We start from the raw sequence: 18,846 nt of genomic DNA, 5'->3' as shown, positions 1-18,846 counted from the left end.
GCTGTGTGTTTTGTCATCTTTGTGAGAAAATGACAATCTGAGATTGAACAAACTTTTATTGTTGCCGACGTTTCCTGTTTGTTATGGTTTTGTTTTACTTTTGTCATCTTCTTGTTTGCATTCAGGTTGTGTTTGAATGTTCTATATCTGTCAGTGTCGGCCAGTGATGAATATGTTGAAGTTGAACTTTGTGTGAGATATGTTACATAACGTCTTTGGGAAGTCCCAATTCTGCATCTTGCTCAGTGTGGTTTAACAATATGATTGATGGTGCTCCACAGTTTTCCCCATCCATAGGATTTCCAGTGTTTTAACAGCACTACATGTATTTTTTCTGATGAATATGTTGACTTTGGTTCATTATTTTGGATAATACATATTCTATTTTCAAATAACAGTTTTCACCACACTTTCCAGCAGTGGTGATCGCCATCGAAGGCTTTCCTCTGCACACAGTGTTCCTTTAAATCTGCTAAACAAAGATATTTTATCTGTTCTATCGTTTGTGTTTTTGCTGAGCACCTAAACCTGTCATCCATTTCCACAGAGTTTATACTACTGCTAAAAGGTGAAATGGTGAAAAGAAATGGGTGGCTTTCTTTTACCCTTAGCAAACAAAAATTGTCCTCCAGCAATTTTAAGTGCGATTTGTTGATTCTTCTTGTTTGGCTGCAGTTGCCTTGGGAAATACGAGGAAGTATACAGACGTTTCAGTCACTTCTAGATTTACTGGATTTTTTTTTTTTACAAATTTAAAAAGTGGGGCAAATTCCAGCATCATAGACAGCTCCTGGGAAAAGTTTTGCCCTAGTGTGTGCTGTATTACATTAAATAGGACATTTCTGCTGCCCAATTCCAAAACATAAAGACAGTCAAGATCCCAAAAGCTCTATTTAAAAATTGCTTTGGTTAATGACCTTTTTTCTCGATTGTATGTTTTTGACTTGCAGACAGAAATGTGAAAATGTCTGAAAAGAAAAGAAATTACCACAGGGTAGTCTAAAATTTTAATAAAGACAATAAGAAAAAAAAACACAACAGTTTGATTATTTTCCAGCATTAAAAATGTGATACCATTTATGAAATGACATTACAGGGTTTTTGTAAAATGACTATTTTATTTAGTTGTTGAGATCATTGCAATACTGTCTCTGATCCAACTTATTAGTCCTTCGGATGGCGCTATAATTTCATTACAACTTGGCTCCAAAAATAGCATTAAACAATTTAGGCCAATCTTACTTCATTTTCTTTTCTTTTCTTTATTTATTTAATTTTGACATCATGGTGAGTTATGACCAATGAAGAGTAGTCCTGAGATGATACTCAAGTCTGCAGAGTTTCAAATCTGAGCTTTAAAGCACTTCTATTTGTCAACTTCCTTAAAAGTGTATGTGATCTTTCTGATTGTGTGGGTTTATGGTAAATAGGGTCTATTTGGGTGTTTTATGATTCACTCAGATAATGAGGGGTAATTCCATGATCCAAGTAGAAATAGAGGTTTTCCCCTGATTTGTTGAAACGGATAAATTCCTTCAGGAAAAAAAGCTGGTCTGTTCTTAGGGCTTTTCCTGTAGTGTGTTACACAGATATAAAGCTGAGCAACAACAAAATCCAGCCATCTCCTTACTTTGAAGATTACATATAGTAGCAGCCAAAATAGCACAGAAAAAATAAAAAAAATAAATACAATCCAACTGATGGGATCTTGCCGAAAGAATCTATCTTCTTCTATGGGATTTTAATATGTTTACATGCTAAACATAGTCTCATTACTATTTAGATAATGAATGAATGCTGATTTTAGACCATGTTCTGAACTGCAGCATTATATATATATAAAAAAATCTCTCTACATGTTATCCTATTTGCTGGTGTGTTCCATGCTCTTTGAGTTTTCTCTTTTCATCTTGTGTGTAACGTCTTTGGTAATTGGATTTATGAATGCCCCGAAGAGCACTATAAATGTAAATTTTTGTGTGACAGAGATGTTATGTTTTGCTGGAATTCTCTCAGCCTCTAGAACAGGGGAGACCAGACATGCGTCATCTATAAACTTCATTCTCAGACAGATGGATGGAGCCACTTATATGAAAGATACACACATAAAACTCATTAAGACACTGTCCATCACAAACCTCTGCACATGTTCAAGAATCATCTTCCTGTTTTCTTGTCTACGGCACACCTACACACATCCACACACTCAACTTGAATCTTGTTTCATCATTTTGTTAGCCCTCTGTTGTTTTTCTTTTGCCATCTGCCCTTTTAGAGTGAAGGATCTAAAGCTGTAAACTTACTGCTAGGATGCGGTTTCTCCCCTTCACTTGTTTCATAAGTTTTTATCTTCTTATTTAAAATTGGTTAACCCTAAAGCTACTCTTCTGTTTTATCCCCAGAGAGAAAAAAAAAAAGAAAAATGTCTGAGTGAAGTGGGCCTTAACTGGAATAAAAGAGTGGTAAAATTTGACTAAAAATGTTAGAAAGAAAAAATAACAATTGCATCAGCTCCCGGAGTTACACATAATCCTAAGGCCTTCTTTGGATGCTTGAATCACTATCACTATCAATAGGCTAAAATACATGACAGATCCTTTTGAACTACCATGTCTTTGCAAGTAGAGACCTTATATTTTTAACACCAAATTATTTGCTGCTTTTGCAAGTTTTGTATTTGTGATTGAATAAACATGCAACCTTTGGTATTTTGTACATGGTTGAGTCTTGATCAGTGAAAGATCTAGATAAAATTTTGCCGATAATTGAAATAGCTTTTAAAACTTACATCTAGATGTCTTGTAAATTTTTGAATGTCATTTATTCTAAAATGTGTCTCTATGAATAGATACTGTATAACTCTTTCAGGACTTCAATTTCTCCACATTGAGCTTCTTAACTACTTTTTCCATTTAGTCCACCACATAATCGTTCTAGTCCTTTCTTGTAGTTCACAGTACAAGAAAACAGACAGAAGAATTTACTTACATCTAGATCTTGCTGATCTTGTTCTTTATGGAAATAATGCAGTTAGGGCTGTTGTATGTCATACAGCCAGAAAAAGCTGTATTTTCTTTTTTTGCTTAAGTACTCCACTTAAGCAAAGTAAGAAAGCCATTTCTTACTTTGCACAAGTGGAGTACTCTATAGAGTGTTCAACTTTTACTTTGAATAGGACACTATTCATGCTACTATCTGATTGTTGTCAAAGAATCTGCAGTCTGAACAGTTGTGTTGAATTTTATTTGACTTTTAGGTGATTTATGTGAGATGTGCATCATGATTCTGCCCCAGAAGAAGCCAAATGTGGCAAATCCAGACAGAAACAACAGCTGTTTATGTTCAGATTTGGTGTGATTGGTAACATAGAAACAAGATTAGTACAATATTACGGAAGCAGATGGATAGAAAAACATAACTTAAGATGAAATAATTCAAAATAAGACAAATATATAGTTGGACAGAGCCCTTACATAAAAAATACCATCTATCAAAATGGTGAGAAGAGGAAAATAAAAACCAAACATAATTGAAAATGTGTTTTTAATTGAAAATTACACTTAAAAAACAAACAAATTTTTTTTTTTATTGTTTTCTTTTGGTATCTTATATCAACCACATTCATCCATAGCTACTGGCCACTTCTAGCATGTGTGCTTCAGCAAAGAAAATAGTGACAGCAGCCAAAACTGCTAAAACAGAAAAACCTTTCATGTGAGACTTGGGGAAATAGAACTGCACTGAGTTACTGCTCCCCTGCCCCCAAAACAAATCAATAGAACAGAACAGATATAGTACAGAGGAGTGGTTTCCATTATTCTTATTTGCCCCAAACATTGACACAAGCATTAGAGCAATAACTTCACTAGAAATGTGCAATTATGAAAGAAGACAAAAGTGGGTGATGAGCATTGATTAAATATGAAAGATTTTGCCTTTCACAATGGAGCATCAGTAATTTGGCCTAAATGTAACTGGAGGCCAACTAAAAATATGAGCTTTTTAACAGCGTTCTTTGCCCTGTTTCTAAAATGTGCTCTCATCAGATAAATCCATCCCCCATGAGCACCAGTACAATTAAAGCTCTTATTTTGTTTTATGTACATTATGGCATAGCACACGAGGTGAGATTGTACAGCAGATGCGCGTAACCAAACCGGTGTTGGTGTTTGCACACGCAGAATAGTGCTTTGACATGACTCCAAAATTCAGCCCTCGCTTTGGTGTGAGCGTAGAAAAGATCCCCCAGCGGAAAATCAATGACACAGTGAGGGCTGAGGAGAGAGAGCGAAAGAAAGAGAGAGCTAGAAAAAGGGGGCGGTGTCTGATGACCGAGGAGGAGGAGAAAGCTCCCGGTCCCCACAGTTGTCCTCCCTGCTTCGCTCTTTTATTTTTTTCTAGCTCAGTCAGTCCCACAAGCAGCCGGGTGCTACAGGAGGAGTTCCCGCTGCCGTCTTGGACTTATTTTCATTCCAGACTGGACACCGAATAACTATCTCGGGTAGGCAAAGGATTTGCTGTTGGAACCTGGTAGAATTGATCAAAAACGTGAAATGAAATGTAACAGTTTGAGACTAATGGAGAAAGCAGAAAAAAAAAAGCCAGGACAAAGCTGCGAGGGGGTGGTAATTGTGTTAACGCCGTTAATTGCTTAATAAAGAAGGGGGTGGTGGACGCTGGGGGGTAATTGTTTGCCCCATCTGTCGCGGTGACAACTCTGTGTTTATAATCCGATTAGACAAAGGATAAGCAGTTTGAGCAATTATGACACTACTCCCAAATATAAACAGTGGTTATTTTTTTCCTGCGAAGTTTTTGTAATTATTGCATGTGGAATTCTTCATGAGCCTCCCGGTAACATTTCTTTATCTTCTAAAGTGCTTTATGAGACTTTTCTCTCCATAGCCTACACTTTGCAGCAATCTCCGCATGAGCTTTCCCTGTCAGCCTCCTTTCTCTCTCTGCTTACAGAAGATGCTCTTCTTTCTGCTACCTGCCGTGACTCTCTTGCTGAGCACAGAAACGGCGGTCTACGCTATCAGTCACGAGAAATGGCCGGGCACCGTGGCTCAGTACAACAAGGATCGATCCTGGAACAGATTCAGAGATGTGAGTTGCCCTGCAAAAAAAAAAACCCAACAAAAAACCAAAAAAACGAACTTGCCCCCCTAAATGAGCATATAGTTAGATCCATTGTGCGTAAATGTGCGCGTGTGGGTTTACCTTTAATGCGTGGATCTGCGTGTGTGTCTGTGTCTGTGCACACGTTGCCCTTGATACACCCAGTGAGTACTTGAGCTCTTGCCAGCAGACGTAATCCACCTTGTAGAAACTCAGCAGGTTGGAACCCTGCTTGAAAGCCGGTCAGACTTTTGGACAAACAGCATTACTCGGCTGCACATGGCGGAATGATTATCTTCCGCTCTGAATGACTGAGTTGTTTCCCCGCTGCCTGATTTTCATAATCAGTATTGGCATTCTGACATGTTATCCGTTTATTCTTTCTTTGGCTCATACAAAACATTAACTTACAAACACTGAAGGATTTTACAAGAAGTAGAAAACCTGCATTGCCTTTCGAACATATTCATCCCCTTTTAAATGTTTCTTTTTTTTCCTTAAACATGTATTGTGGTAAAAGGCACAAACTTTTGTGTTTTGTTCTGGGGTTTGGTGTGACAGGCCGTTACAAAGTTGTGCATACTTTGAAACTCTAGCATCTTTGCTCTTTCAGAAAACTACAGTTTTGGTTATTCTTTGCAGTACAACTCAACCTCGATCATATGGGATGGAGAGCACCTGTGAAGATACTTTTCTTTTATTGCCACAAATGTACAATAAATTTAGGTCTAGACTTTGACTGTTCCATTTGAACACCTGGATATATTTTAACATGAAGCAATGTAGCTCTGGTTGTATGGTTGTAATGGTCCAGCTGTTAGAGCATTTTTTTTCCTCTTGCTCTAAAAGGTTTTCTTCCATAATTGCCCAATATTTAGCGCCATCCTGATGCTGCCAACTTTGCGTCTCCATGGAGATGGTGTGGTTAGTGTGATGAGCAGTTTTGTTTTTCTCTACATATATTTTGCATGTGTGCCAAATTGTTTTTATGGTCTCATTTGAGCAGAGCACCGTTTTGAACATGGTTGATCTGTTCCCTATATGGCCTATGAAAAACTGCCATCGTGTTCATTCAGTAATGAGTTTCTGCCAGGCAAAATTAAGAGTCAGTAATTAATAGTTATCCTGTCAAACATGGGATATGTTTATCACTGCAATGCAACGCATTCTAGATCTGTTAAGTCAAGTTTGTGTTTTTAGTGATAAAAGGTAAACCTGGGGTGATTTACTTTTTTAAACATTCAACAAAGTAGAAGTTGAATTTAAAAAGCTATATTCTTTTTCAGAAAACTCAAGGACAAATTGGAATTAGCACATATTTCCCCGTTTTTTTTGTTTTTTTTTTAAGGCAAAGTTTTACTGTCTTGTTTGGAAGAGAGAGCAATAGATGTATTTTCCTTCTTCCAATTGTTTGTTTAGTGGATAACTGGTTTAGTCTGCAAGAATTAATAGTGCAGAATGTGTTTTTTCCATCTGGTTATACGATGTTGCATCATTGGATTTGTGTGCTGAATAAGCACAGATGCACTGCACAGATCAGATTGCTATCAGATGAAGTGCTTTAAATTATGTAGAAATAGTCTTTTTCTCAGTGGTAACAAATGATCTGAATCCTGTAAGTGTGCAAATTAAACATAACACAACCAAACCCATACCATTCTAGATACTATAAAAAAAAAAAAAAGTTTTATTCCACTTTCACCACATGCTCATTCAGGAAGAAGGACTGCTGCAATCCGTTGGGTTTCCTTAGACAGAAAACATTTTATAAACAAAAACCAGACTTGGCTACCATATTTTTTGAAGAAATATTGGATTTAAAATATTAAAAAGGAATATTGTTTCTGTTAAGTTATCTTGATGTGATACTGTTTTCCCTTGATAGTGCATGATCTCCAACTCAACTAAGTCCTTGAGGAGCACCATGTCTTGGGTGCTTTTTAGACTACATTAAATATTTTATAAACAGAGAACAAATCCTAGCACTCAGAGCTTTTACTTGTGTCTTCGGAGAATTGGGACAAGATTCTCCTCTGACTAGCCGGAGTAAGAAATATTTACCTCCAAATCTCTTCTGAACCTTTTTTCAGAGAGTGTATCTTCAGTACTAAACCTGCCCAGTCTCAAGTTATTTCACTGCTGACAGCTACAGAAGTGATTCCACACTCTCAACTTTATGATGTCCTTGTCTCCCTGCAAACATGTTCCCCAGACATTTCAGCAGTCCTAGGGGTAACTTTGGCCTTATTAGAGGTGGCCATCTTGGTCCAGCACAGGACCTGTGATGTGAAAGATATTCATGACAGCCTGCTCTCAGCCAAAGCTCGACTACCTAGTGTGTGTGCTTCTCCTCTGCTTTCTCTTAATGCTCCTCTAGGGTCTCCTGTGTAAATGGAAATTGTTAATGGCAAACTGTCAGTGGGGGATGGGAGACAGTGGAGGGGAGTCAGCAGGAATAGGAGGGGAAAGGAATGGCAATAGATAGGGGTGCCATTTATGTTGAATATTTCAAGCTCTGCTGCCGTACAGATGCAGGAGCTGCTGTGGTGATTATGTGTGTTTGTGTCCGAGTGTGTGTTGTCTGACCTATCGCATGGAGGAACCTGCTGTTTGCAATTTGTCTCCTGCAACAGTGACTGTGGCTCGCTCTGCTGTGTCTCCTTTCTACCTCCATACTTAGATGCTCATTTCTCTCTTCTTTGTCACCCAAATTAAATTTGCACGAATATGCCTCAAAGTACAGCGGCATTCAACCATGGCACTGTTTAGAAATCGGCTATGTGGTGGGGGATTGCTGTAAATTTGAGTGTCGGTAAAAAACAAACTAAATATTTCTACATGCATCTTTACAAGTCAGTAGAAGTTCTACAAGATGAAATTGAACTGGTAGACTTAATTGAATAAACTGTACATAAATATACCCAGGTTCAGATTTTCTAGATATTTTATTTTTTTTTTATGTCGGTTTAACCCTGTAGCTGATGATGTAGTTAAAAAATTTTGAAGTAGGCTTTCTTTATTTTCACATCATTTCTGTGCAATGCACAAACACCTCTGGCAGTAAAGCCACACAGCATGATGATACTGCTACCACCAAATTAATATATATATATTAATAATTCAAAAGTCCATCCATGTTTTGTCTATGCCTGCTTGTCCATGCAGGGTCACGAGGGAACTAGTGCTTATCTCCAGTGTCCATATCTGCGAAGGAGGATAGACTCTAGACAGGTTGGCAACATATTGCAGGGCAACACAGAGACTTAAAAGACAAACAACCAGACTTGCACATTAGGGCAATTTAGAAAATCCAATTAACCTAACAGTCATAATTTTGGATTATGGGAGTACCTGCAAAGAAGCCATGCATGGATGGGCACATGCACAATGCTACCACTTGCACCACTGTGCAGCTCAGTATGAAATCCTTTTTTAATATAAAACACCTGGGACTTGGACTTTTTTTTTTTTTGCCATTTTGTTCTTTCTGAAAGGATTGGCATGACATTTGGGTCTGAAGTCACCCCGCTGCTGTTCTGCCTCTCAGCTGCCAAGAGAGGTAGTCACAGTGTTATCCTGACTGAATCAAGTCAGGGTTTGCTGGCATCTTAGCTGAAGGATGTGGACTGTCTGTGTGACCAGCTGGTTGGGTGATTTAATGCAAAAACCCCAGTGGAACTGGTGCTGATTAACAGTGGACAGGATGTGCTGATGTACACAGAGACAGAACAGTTTACTTAACTTCAGCCAAGACTAGTTCCTTAAGTAGCAGTGATGCTTGAAACCAAAACTAATAAGAAGCACTGTATTGTTTTATCCTTTCCCTCTGAATCCTGTGAGTTTCAACCCAGGCTAGCTTCACATTTGAAAACGCCCAAATGAGACAGATATTATAGAACTCATTAGAGGTTTATGAACGTGTATTCACAGTGTATGTAGAGTGCCATATCTGAGTGATTTTATTACAGAACCATTTGTTGTACAAGAAAGCTAAAGAAGGCTTACCATGATGCCTCCAAACACAATTCTTTATAAATGTGACCAACTAGCTCAACATTTGTTTGACTGTAAAGCATTTATCCAGACACTTCTCCCTTGGTCAGCATCCTTTTAGTTTGGTGACTCAGAATATCTTTTACTCTAAACATAAACCCTTGTAATTCAGCAATGTCCAGTTCATCTCTAGCTCCCCCTTCCTAAATATCTCATACAATTTGCTGTTATTTTATGGTGACAGTTTAGGAATTATATCATATCTTGAAGTGATTCCACATTTGAATAAAAATTGTTTACAGCTGTTTAAACAGTTTAGTTGTAAATCAGCAGACGTTCATAAATTGTTCTAAAATACTGGGTGTCTAAATCTTCTTCTTAGATGTTTTCTCTAATACGGTAGGGTGATCATATTCTCATTTGGGAAAACCGGGACACCTTTGAGCGGGGGGGGAGACGGTAGGATGTAATCATATTGTCTTCTGCACAGATTATGTAGTTTTGATCTACCCATCCACTCTCCCAACATAAACTGAATTGTAGATGGGAATTAGAGAATAAGGCAATGCCAATCAAAGTTGACCTCAGTTTACAAGCTGGGAAATTTGTTAACCAAGTAACAAACAAATGAAGAAGAAGAGTGATTGTGACATGACGTACTCACAAGCTCACTTTGTATTCCCATATGTCCCAAATGAAAATTAGAACTCATGAGAAATTTGTGATTTTGTTCTTCATCAATCATAACTGATAATCTTCCATTACACTATGTGACAGGAGTGTGATAAGATCTGTCATGATTGTGTAGTTCTAGCTGACAATGGCAATATAAATAATCACTACTGATAATTCGGCTTTCTTTTGTTATTTTGTGTAGTTCCTATAGAGCATTGTAGAAGTGATTGCACACACATCTTGAGAAGATGTGAATATTTTAAGTAAAAAAATGTTTTCTTGACTTCTTTGGGCATTTATAAAAAGAATATGACTAGTAAGGGAAGAAAAAAATAATAATTTGGTGCTGTCACCATCTTTCCAAAGTTAACAAAACAGATTTCTGTGGTGCAGCATTTAGATGTTTTAGTTTGTTGTGTTGTCCTCTCGATATTAAAAAGAGGTTTGTGCTCTGCTGAATTAGAGTTGAAAAACTTGCATATTACAGTAAGTTTATGGCTTGGTTGGTGTAATAAGAATAATTACTTTTATGCTATGTAGGATAATAAAGGTATAACAAACATCACAGAAAATTCCACCACTATTTTATCTCTAACATGCAAATCAAAGTTTAGATTTCTTTTTTCCTGTAAGCCACCTTCCTTCATTACACTTATTATAATTTTTTTTTATTTATTTGAGTCATAAACTTAGTATTTTTGTATGTATTCTACCGTTATGCTCCTGGTCTTTTTCTTGCTGTGACCCTGTGCTCCCTCAGCCATCCCCTCTTTGTCTCTCTCCCTTTTTTTCCCAGCACCTCCTTCTGTGTCTCCTCCTCTTTGCTGCCCTCCCCTGCCTGCCATGTTTCACTCGGCATCCCCACTGAATAGCCATTTGCTACTTCTTGCATTATGCATGAGTGTCCATGCTCAGGCAGAGGAGCCTGTCCAAGACTTGGAGTCAGAGTTCAGTTAAGAAAAGTAGGATTTGATTAATCCTTTTGTCGAGTACTAATCACTGGACTACGAAGTGTAGGAGGAGGGATGGGATGCACTCGGAATAAACTATTTTTATTTTGTCTAATTTTAGTCCAGGAAAGGTTTGTAGTAGATGTTTTTAAATTGTCTCATCAGCACACCAGTTTTTCTTTATCTTTTTTTCAGAAATATGTCTGAGTTTTTCAGAAATAGGGGTGGGAGGGGAAAGAATATCAGAACAAAAATAGTCCAAATGTGCAGGTACCTACAATATTGGAAAAGGAGTCGCACATTACACGCCATAGAAAAACAAAGATACGAGTGTAAAAATAATCAGGTCACAAAGTCGGTGAGAAAGGAAACTAGCTGGGTACACCAACAACTCTTCAGTCGCATCACTCACTGAATAATCATTGTCCTTCCTGTAGATAATGAAACAACCCCATGCTTTCTGGAATAGATCATGTCTGATTTTGAGAATAGCAGAGATTTTTGTTCAGGGTTAAGCAAGAAGTTTGTTCCTCAAACCATCCCGTGATACAGGGTTTAATCATAAATTCTCAGGTAAGTGCAATTTTCCTATTTGCTCTTTTAATTTGATTTCACTTTGCGTAAAGATCTAGCAAGAATACCCTGCGATCAAGCTCCAGTCTAATTAGAAGAACCTCCTGTATGAATGTTCTATATTACCAAAAATAATGAAACAAAGTGTCCTCGTGCCAGCAGTAAGGGCTCGTTTCCGGTGAGAGTTGGACTCCGCCAGGGCTGCCCTTTGTCACCGATTCTGTTCATTACTTTTATGGACAGAATTTCTAGGCACAGCCAGGGTGTTGAGGGGATCCGTTTTGGTGGCCGTAGGATTGCATCTCTGCTTTTTGCGGATGATGTGGTCCTTTTGGCTTCATCGGGACGTGATCTGCAGCTCTCGCTGGAGCAGTTCGCAGCCGAGTGTGAAGCGGCGGGGATGGCAATCAGTGCCTCCAAATCCGAGGCCATGGTCTTGAGCCGGAAAAGGGTAGAGTGCCTTCTCCGGGTCAGGGGGGGTGTCCTGCCCCAAGTGGAGGAGTTTAAGTATCTCGGGATCTTGTTCACGAATGGGGGAAGAAGGGAGCGGGAGATCGACAGGTGGATTGGTGCAGCGTCTGCCGTCAAGCGGGCGCTGTACCGGTCCGTCGTGGTGAAGAGAGATCTGAGCCCAAAAGCGAAGCTCTCGATTTACCGGTCGATCTACGTTCCTACCCTCATCTAGAAGATGAGGGTGGGAAAGAACGAGATCGCGGATACAAGCGGCCGAAATGGGTTTTCTCCGCAGGGTGGCTGGGCTCTCCCTTAGAGATAGGGTGAGAAGCTCAGTCATCCGGGAGGGACTCAGAGTAGAGCCGCTGCTCCTTCACGTCGAGAGGGGCCAGTTGAGGTGGCTCGGGCATCTGGTCAGGATGCCTCATGGATGCCTCCCTGGTGAGGTGTTCCGGGCACGTCCCACCGGGAGGAGGCCCCGGGGAAGACCCAGGACACGCTGGAGGGACTATGTCTCTCAGCTGGCCTGGGAACGCCTTGGGATTCCTCCGGAGGAGCTGGTGGAAGTGGCTGGGGAGAGGGAAGTCTGGGCCTCCCTTCTGAAGCTGCTACCCCCGCGACCCGACCCCGGATAAGCGGAAGAAGATGGATGGATGGAAGTGCCCTCGTATACCACACATCTGTTGCAGGTTTCTTTAAAGCCTTGATTGAATTTGCTTCACTTTTCTTAGGTAATGTCTACTCTCATCTGCCATTATATTGTAGTAGCTTAAGGGTTTTATTATCTGTTTTTGACTAATCTGGTTTATGTGCTGTTCTCCAATGTCCCAAAAGAGTCGTCTAAGCAAGTTGTAACATTGTAAAAAGCCTTTTCTAAAATATTTTTTGTAAGGATTAACTGGTTTTGTTATTATTATTATTATTTGCAACTTTATACTTAAACTGTATCTTTTAAAGCAGCCTATTTCTGATTCATAGAAAAGGCTTGGTACAGTTCTTTTTATTTTTTGTAGCTTCTTGCTGAGCTAACAAAAAGTATAACAGTTGTTTAACTGTAAGTTAAAGCTTAAACAAAATTGTGTTTCAGTAAGCTACAAACATCCCTAATCTTTTCTTCTATTTACAAAGTAGAATCTGTTTCTTACCCTGCAGATTTGATTGTGCACCTTTGTTCCACATTTGCCTAATCTCCTGTTCTTGTTTATGAAAACAATATGTCATTTTGCTCAGGCGATAGTTACCATTTTAATTTTCCAGGCGCTTTTATGTTAATACAGAATAGCTGCGGAGAATACAGTCACATTTGTATGCGACGCTGACTTCATCTGCGCTTCTGTTTCAGACAGGGTCAACTTTGTTGTGAGCCTGCAGCTTCTCTGTGCTGTTTGGCTGCATCAAAGTCTTCTGGTCAGGAGAGAAAATATCTGAATAGGCACAGTACAGCTGGAGCAGTGGGGAAGAAATGGCAAAAAATAAACAGAAGAAAACTCAAGCAGCCAATCAAAATTTAGTGACAGAGTTCAGGCCACAGAGAATAAGAATAACCGGGCTGATTTACATAAAGTAGAGGCTGTAACATACACAGTACCGGCACACTGAACACAGACATACTGCTTTTCTCTGTCACAAATATCATTCCTCTAGCTTTTTGACATAAACAATACTTGTCAGTAGTGTACTAGAATAAAAACCTTCCCGATTAGAGCTTAGATTAGAAATTTTAGCTGCCGTCTACATTGATTTAACGAATTGATTTTTTAAGAGGCAAGTTAAGACAATGAAAGATAAAGGATTAAAGTACTGAGGTTTGTACATTAAATAACATGTTTTGAAGTATCCCCGTTAAAATACTTACCCTCTATTATTTGGTACAAATCTAACTTTGTAATCTGAAGAAAATGGGTTAAGAATTGGACATTTTGCCTGGAAGAGCTCTCCAAACATTATACATCCATGAACAACTTTTTATGACTATTTTATGTCGACCAGTTCTTGTCTTTTAGTTAAGAAAAATAGTGGAGAATAATACACAACATTTAATCAGTATTACATGCTCTACATTAGTTGAGGCCTATTTGTCATTGTACTGGATTTAAATCATATTTCAATATAATGCAGCTGTCTCTGTATTTCTTATAAGAGAGATACTGTCCCAATTTAGCCTCAAAATGCTGCTTACTAGGTCAAGAAAACCACTAATTTTGACAATGCATCACATAAGACATGCACAGCTCTCTGTTGTTTAGCCATCTACCTTTTGCTTTGATATTGGTTGATAATTTGACTTGCAAAATAATGTTCCAAATTAACTGTCTGCAGACAAAACTCACAGAAATCATTGTGCTACTTGAATTTGAATTTACTGTTTTGTTTTAAACATTGCAACATTTTATAAATACCTTTACAGAAAAAGCTCTCCTGTACCAACAGCTGTCTGTGGATATGTTGCCACAGCCAGCACAAATACATTGGGTGCTGCAGCAACTAGCACAGTTTCACTGTGAAAGTTGTTGTTTGGAGCAAACACCTAGGGAAAAGTACAAAAGGCAGATTTAAAAAAATAAATAAATAAAATGACAGCAGAAGTTTCAGCCACATAGTTCATTCAAAGACAGTAAACTTTGACACCAATCATTTAAAAAGACATATTGATTGGTGTGGGAATCTAATACTTGTAACTAGACAAAGAAATCCCTACTCACATCTTTTAAACCACCTTTAGGCTCCTGTATGCATCTTATGTGGATATTTTAACAGCATTTTTACGCTGTTTGCATGGGACGCAGTGTAGTCTTTTCAACAAATGTATTGCTCAATGGTTGGACATAGCACTATTTTTTTTATTTATATTAACAGAAGTAAATTACCCTGTAAATTCAAGACACTAACAGGTACCACAGAATTGCACAAAAATCCGTGAGGGACGACTGAGTCCCAGAGCGAAATCTTGTGAAAGAGCCGGAAGCCCGTTGAAAGGCTGTTTACATCATTTTAAACTGAGTGAGTGTGAGTGTGAGTGGGAATAAAAATACCTATAGGTATTTCGTTCCATATAACACAGTAGGAGTGTAACCACTAAACCTTTTATGGATGGAAACGCGACTGAAAACCCACCTGTTTAGGATTGTATTTGAAACGTAATCAATTACAAAGTTATTGACGGAACTTGACTCATTGTCGTGTTTTGATTGTTGATTCTATGCTGCATTGTGTTTCTGTGTTTGATATGATGTAAAGCACTTTGAAATGCCTTGATGCTGAAATGTGCTATACAAATAAAATTTGATTTATTTATTGATTGAAGTGACAAAGAATGTTAGTTTTTCTTATAAGATTTGTCCAAACACTGATCTCCTTTTACCAAAACAAACTGCTGTCATCGCCATTTTGGCAGCTTCACTGTTTTTGTCAAGATGTGGAAAATTAGTTTTAACACTTCTAAATCCATTGTTTGTTTTGACTTCAAAGAATTTGCCTGTCCTTTCCCTCTCTCTCTTACGCTCACTGTTTTCAGACTGAAATCCCATTTGCCCTGCTGCGTGCTGCCGAGGTTACAGAAAGGCACTAAATCATACTTGCGCAGGACACGGGATGCCTGCAAAGCACCAGATTGTCAATTCATTAGTTGATGAACCTGGTGACGTGTAGGAAAAAAAAATGCTCAAATAATAGCTTGAGTGTTGAGTATTAGAGTGGCCTGTCTCAACTCTCTCATGGTGGGAATTAAATGTTGTCATCGTTTATCAGCAGCACTTTGAGATGACAGCCTCTTCAGAGCTGCCAGTCAAAACACCAGCATTGGCTCACTGATCATTTAGGAGAATTCGTGTTAGCAGGTGTTGTTCTGCAGTGGAAGCACCTGGCATTTTATTTTTACTTCCAACTTGCTCTGGTTGCTTATTTTGTGTGTTCTTGCCCCCACCTTTCCATTTCATTCATGGAGGAAAAAGGTTTTGCTGAGCACGCATGTTCTTTTTTAGCTCTCTTCGGCCTTCTGTGCACACATTCACACCTGGAAGCACGCCTCCCCCTGTGCATCCAAAATAAATTGCTGTCCTCAGTGCATCTTTTTCTTTGCCCTGGTGTGCTACGTGCAGAGATTGGCTTTGTTGTTCAGTCATTGTTACCCAGTAGGGAGGGGGAAGGGCAGGGTGTGGCTCAGAGAACCCCACTCCCACAACTATTAGACGCCCGTTTAAAGCCTCCTTTCAGCGAATCTCCCCACCAAAAATGCATCATTTATGGCTGTTTGGCTCGCCTCTCTTTTTTTAAAACACTGTGCCATCTCCCCTTTCTCTCCTGTCATTGTTCTAATTCAAGATGAAATATTTTGCTCCAAGATCAAAATTTTTCTTGTTTTTTCAAAAAAATTCTACTGAAAAAATATAAAAATCCATTGTTACAGCGGTGATTTAAAGTGTGTAGATTTATTCGCATCTTCACTTGCTGACTTGTTACTCTGTGTATTGATGCATAAACACACTCAGGCTTTCATTTACTCCAAAAGTCTTGGAGAGATTGATTGCTAAAAGCACAGGGAAAGGTAACCCAGACTGGACTTTCAATATAATTTGTTAGTATTTTAGAAGCCAGTTACTGAAAAGTAGCAGAGGACAATTTGGACACAGGGAAGATAAAGGTTGCTGCCCCTTATAACTGAGACAAATAGGTTGTCTGGTAAAGTATATGTGAGTGCGTGTGCATGCGAGTTGGAGTTTACAACAGAGAGAAAGGAAACAGCAGGGTCACTGATGGCAAAACAGGAACTGTGCAAGAGGAAGAGGAACTTTAATATGAAACCCATCAATACTATGAGCAGAGCAGATGTACAGGCACAAGGCCGAAGGGACGTGAGAATTGCGCAATCCGTCATTAGTAGAACACAACGGTGTCTGTTTTCTCTCTTGACTTTGTCATGACAGCCTCTCCAAGTTTTATTCTTGCTCTGAAGGAATCACCTTTCTGTCAGCCTTCTGGGTGCTGATATGAAGCTCTTCTGCTTAGCAACATATCTCTTAGATATGTTGCTGAGCAACATATCTGAGAGATGCTGTCAGATATTTTGCTTAGCAAGACAGTGAAGCCACCGTGGGTTTTGTGTTTGGAGATCTTGCGCTAAGTGATAAAGAGGGAGATAAATAAAAACACTGCTGCTGCTTATGCTCTGCAGACGCAGAGCTAATATTCATAATAAATCAGGGTTCACATTTTATCCTTCATCCTCCGTGTAGACACTTCTTTAATCTTTTTGAATTTGCCAGATGAAAATGATCAATACTGATAATTAACATGACCTTTTTTCATTATAATTGTTTAAACCAGGGTCTTGCTGTGCTGATTTCTGTGTTTGTTGATTGTAGCTATTAGATAGCATCAAAAGATTTTGTAATTCTTAGAAGATAAATCCTGATGTATACTGATGTTTATTTTGCTTATGTCGAAACTTGCATTATTATAAGGTGATGGGCATGATCAATGTTATTTATATTGAAGTGGGAATTTTAAAAATATTAAGCAAAGAAATGTAGATGCTCATATTGCAGTGAAAAAAATCCCAAACTTGTACGGCATTTTTAGACAACTGATTGACTTAAGTAATTTCAGTAATAAAGTATCTTTCACAGGCTACAATGATGACTAGATATAAAGTATGAGTAAAGAAGCATTAAAGAATAATACAGTCTCTGCTGGCCAATTATGCAGTAAACCGGGCATTTAAGAGCAGCTTAGGTATGATAATTAAAGAGGGAAGTAAAATAACAAACTAAATTGAAAGCGTCAAAATCATATTTGTTAATACAGTTTTTTTTTTATCCATTTGTTATTCAGTCTGCATTTTCAGCTCTGAAGAGTGATTTATTTCAAAATCTTAGTTTTATTGTTTTTGCACCATACTTCATATTTTTGACTGCATGTCATTTCTGGTTTAAATCTATGGTATAGTAATGATAGGGAGACATCTCCTTGTTACTGCAGTGGCACTATAAAACTGCTGTATTTTCATTCTTCACACTTCAGCGGCATGCTGTTTTTTATGGGGGAGGGTGTGTGTGTGTTCATGAATCAAAGTAATGAGCTGATTTACACCTCTTCATATTCTGCAAATGAAGAAAATTATGCATAATTCCACATATAAACCATCCGTAGTTTTCCTCTATCATTTTGTTTTCCTGTAAGACTATGAATGGTTTAGTCGTATGTTATGATTCATGTCCTGATATATATTTTTTCATCTGTGGATGTTGGTGAGTGCTTTTTTTTTTGTCATTGATATTGATGAAGCTGCCACCCCTGCTGTGTGCTGGATCAAGCATTTGATTAGATGGTGTAGTTTTTTCCGTCTTGGTGTGGCAGCCTCTACATCTCCGTATACTGTATCAGGGTGTTATTCGTCTTCCTCTAATGTGTTTTATTGGCTGAATCCATGAGTAGAGATGAGCCATAACATTCGTATTTGTCTGTTTCCTATCAAGGGCATTGTTTTCAGGGTGTCAGCATTGCTTTGTTCAGAGCATAAAGTCTTTTTTTCTTTGATTCATTGAGTGCTTAATATCTGTTTAATGTGCATCACAACTTGTACTACTCCAGTTCTTGCTTGGAACTGGAGGAGTACAAAACCATCTTGATGGTTTTCGATCTTTTGAGAGTTTTTCTTATTTAACGACTATTCTAAAGTAGCATCTCTTCTCCCCTTTGCTCACCACATGGAGATCATGCAGCTAAATTACAAACATCTTCGTCTACGCCACAAATTCATCCACTTGATTTTGAAATGTTGTATCTTAAAATGATCAGTTCTCGGTAGTAATGGTTCTTGGTACTGTCAGTGTGATGCGGCGAGAAGGCTTTTCTCAGCAAGAGTCTACTACAGTTTAAAGTGCTCACAGGGGCTCCAGTACTGTGTCCAGAAATTTAACGTCAACTTTGCTTATAATCATTTGAATAAAACAACTGACAAGAAAACTAAACAAGAATCACAAGTTGTCACATGGAGAAAACAATAATATTTCATTTGTTTTATTTTACAAGTGTTCTTAGTGTTAAAGGTTACTCAGCAACTCATGGGAAGTCAGTTTAGCAT

At 38.4% G+C, this 18,846-nt stretch overlaps 1 protein-coding gene across 3 annotated transcripts in view; it reads left to right on the top strand.

Moving 5' to 3' along the window:
• The window catches only part of spock1 (SPARC (osteonectin), cwcv and kazal like domains proteoglycan 1), a 135,342-nt gene that overhangs the window by 10,389 nt on the left and 106,107 nt on the right, over positions 1 to 18,846 (top strand). Inside the window, exons 1-2 of one of the 3 annotated variants that reach the window (XM_044127141.1) lie at positions 4,362 to 4,501; positions 4,972 to 5,109. The exons of 1 other annotated variant lie outside the window; for it this stretch is intronic. In XM_044127141.1, the coding sequence (XP_043983076.1) occupies positions 4,975 to 5,109 (135 nt within the window). In that variant the 5' untranslated portion in view covers positions 4,362 to 4,501; positions 4,972 to 4,974. Of the gene's footprint in view, positions 1 to 4,361; positions 4,502 to 4,971; positions 5,110 to 18,846 lie in introns of those variants that run through there. One more of the 3 variants, XM_044127140.1, reaches the window with a different exon arrangement.

Source organism: Gambusia affinis, linkage group LG09 (assembly GCF_019740435.1).
Source record: "Gambusia affinis linkage group LG09, SWU_Gaff_1.0, whole genome shotgun sequence".
Classification (NCBI taxonomy): domain Eukaryota; kingdom Metazoa; phylum Chordata; class Actinopteri; order Cyprinodontiformes; family Poeciliidae; genus Gambusia; species Gambusia affinis.
Note: the sequence above shows the minus strand (reverse complement) of the source record. Positions and strands in the feature narration are given on the sequence as shown.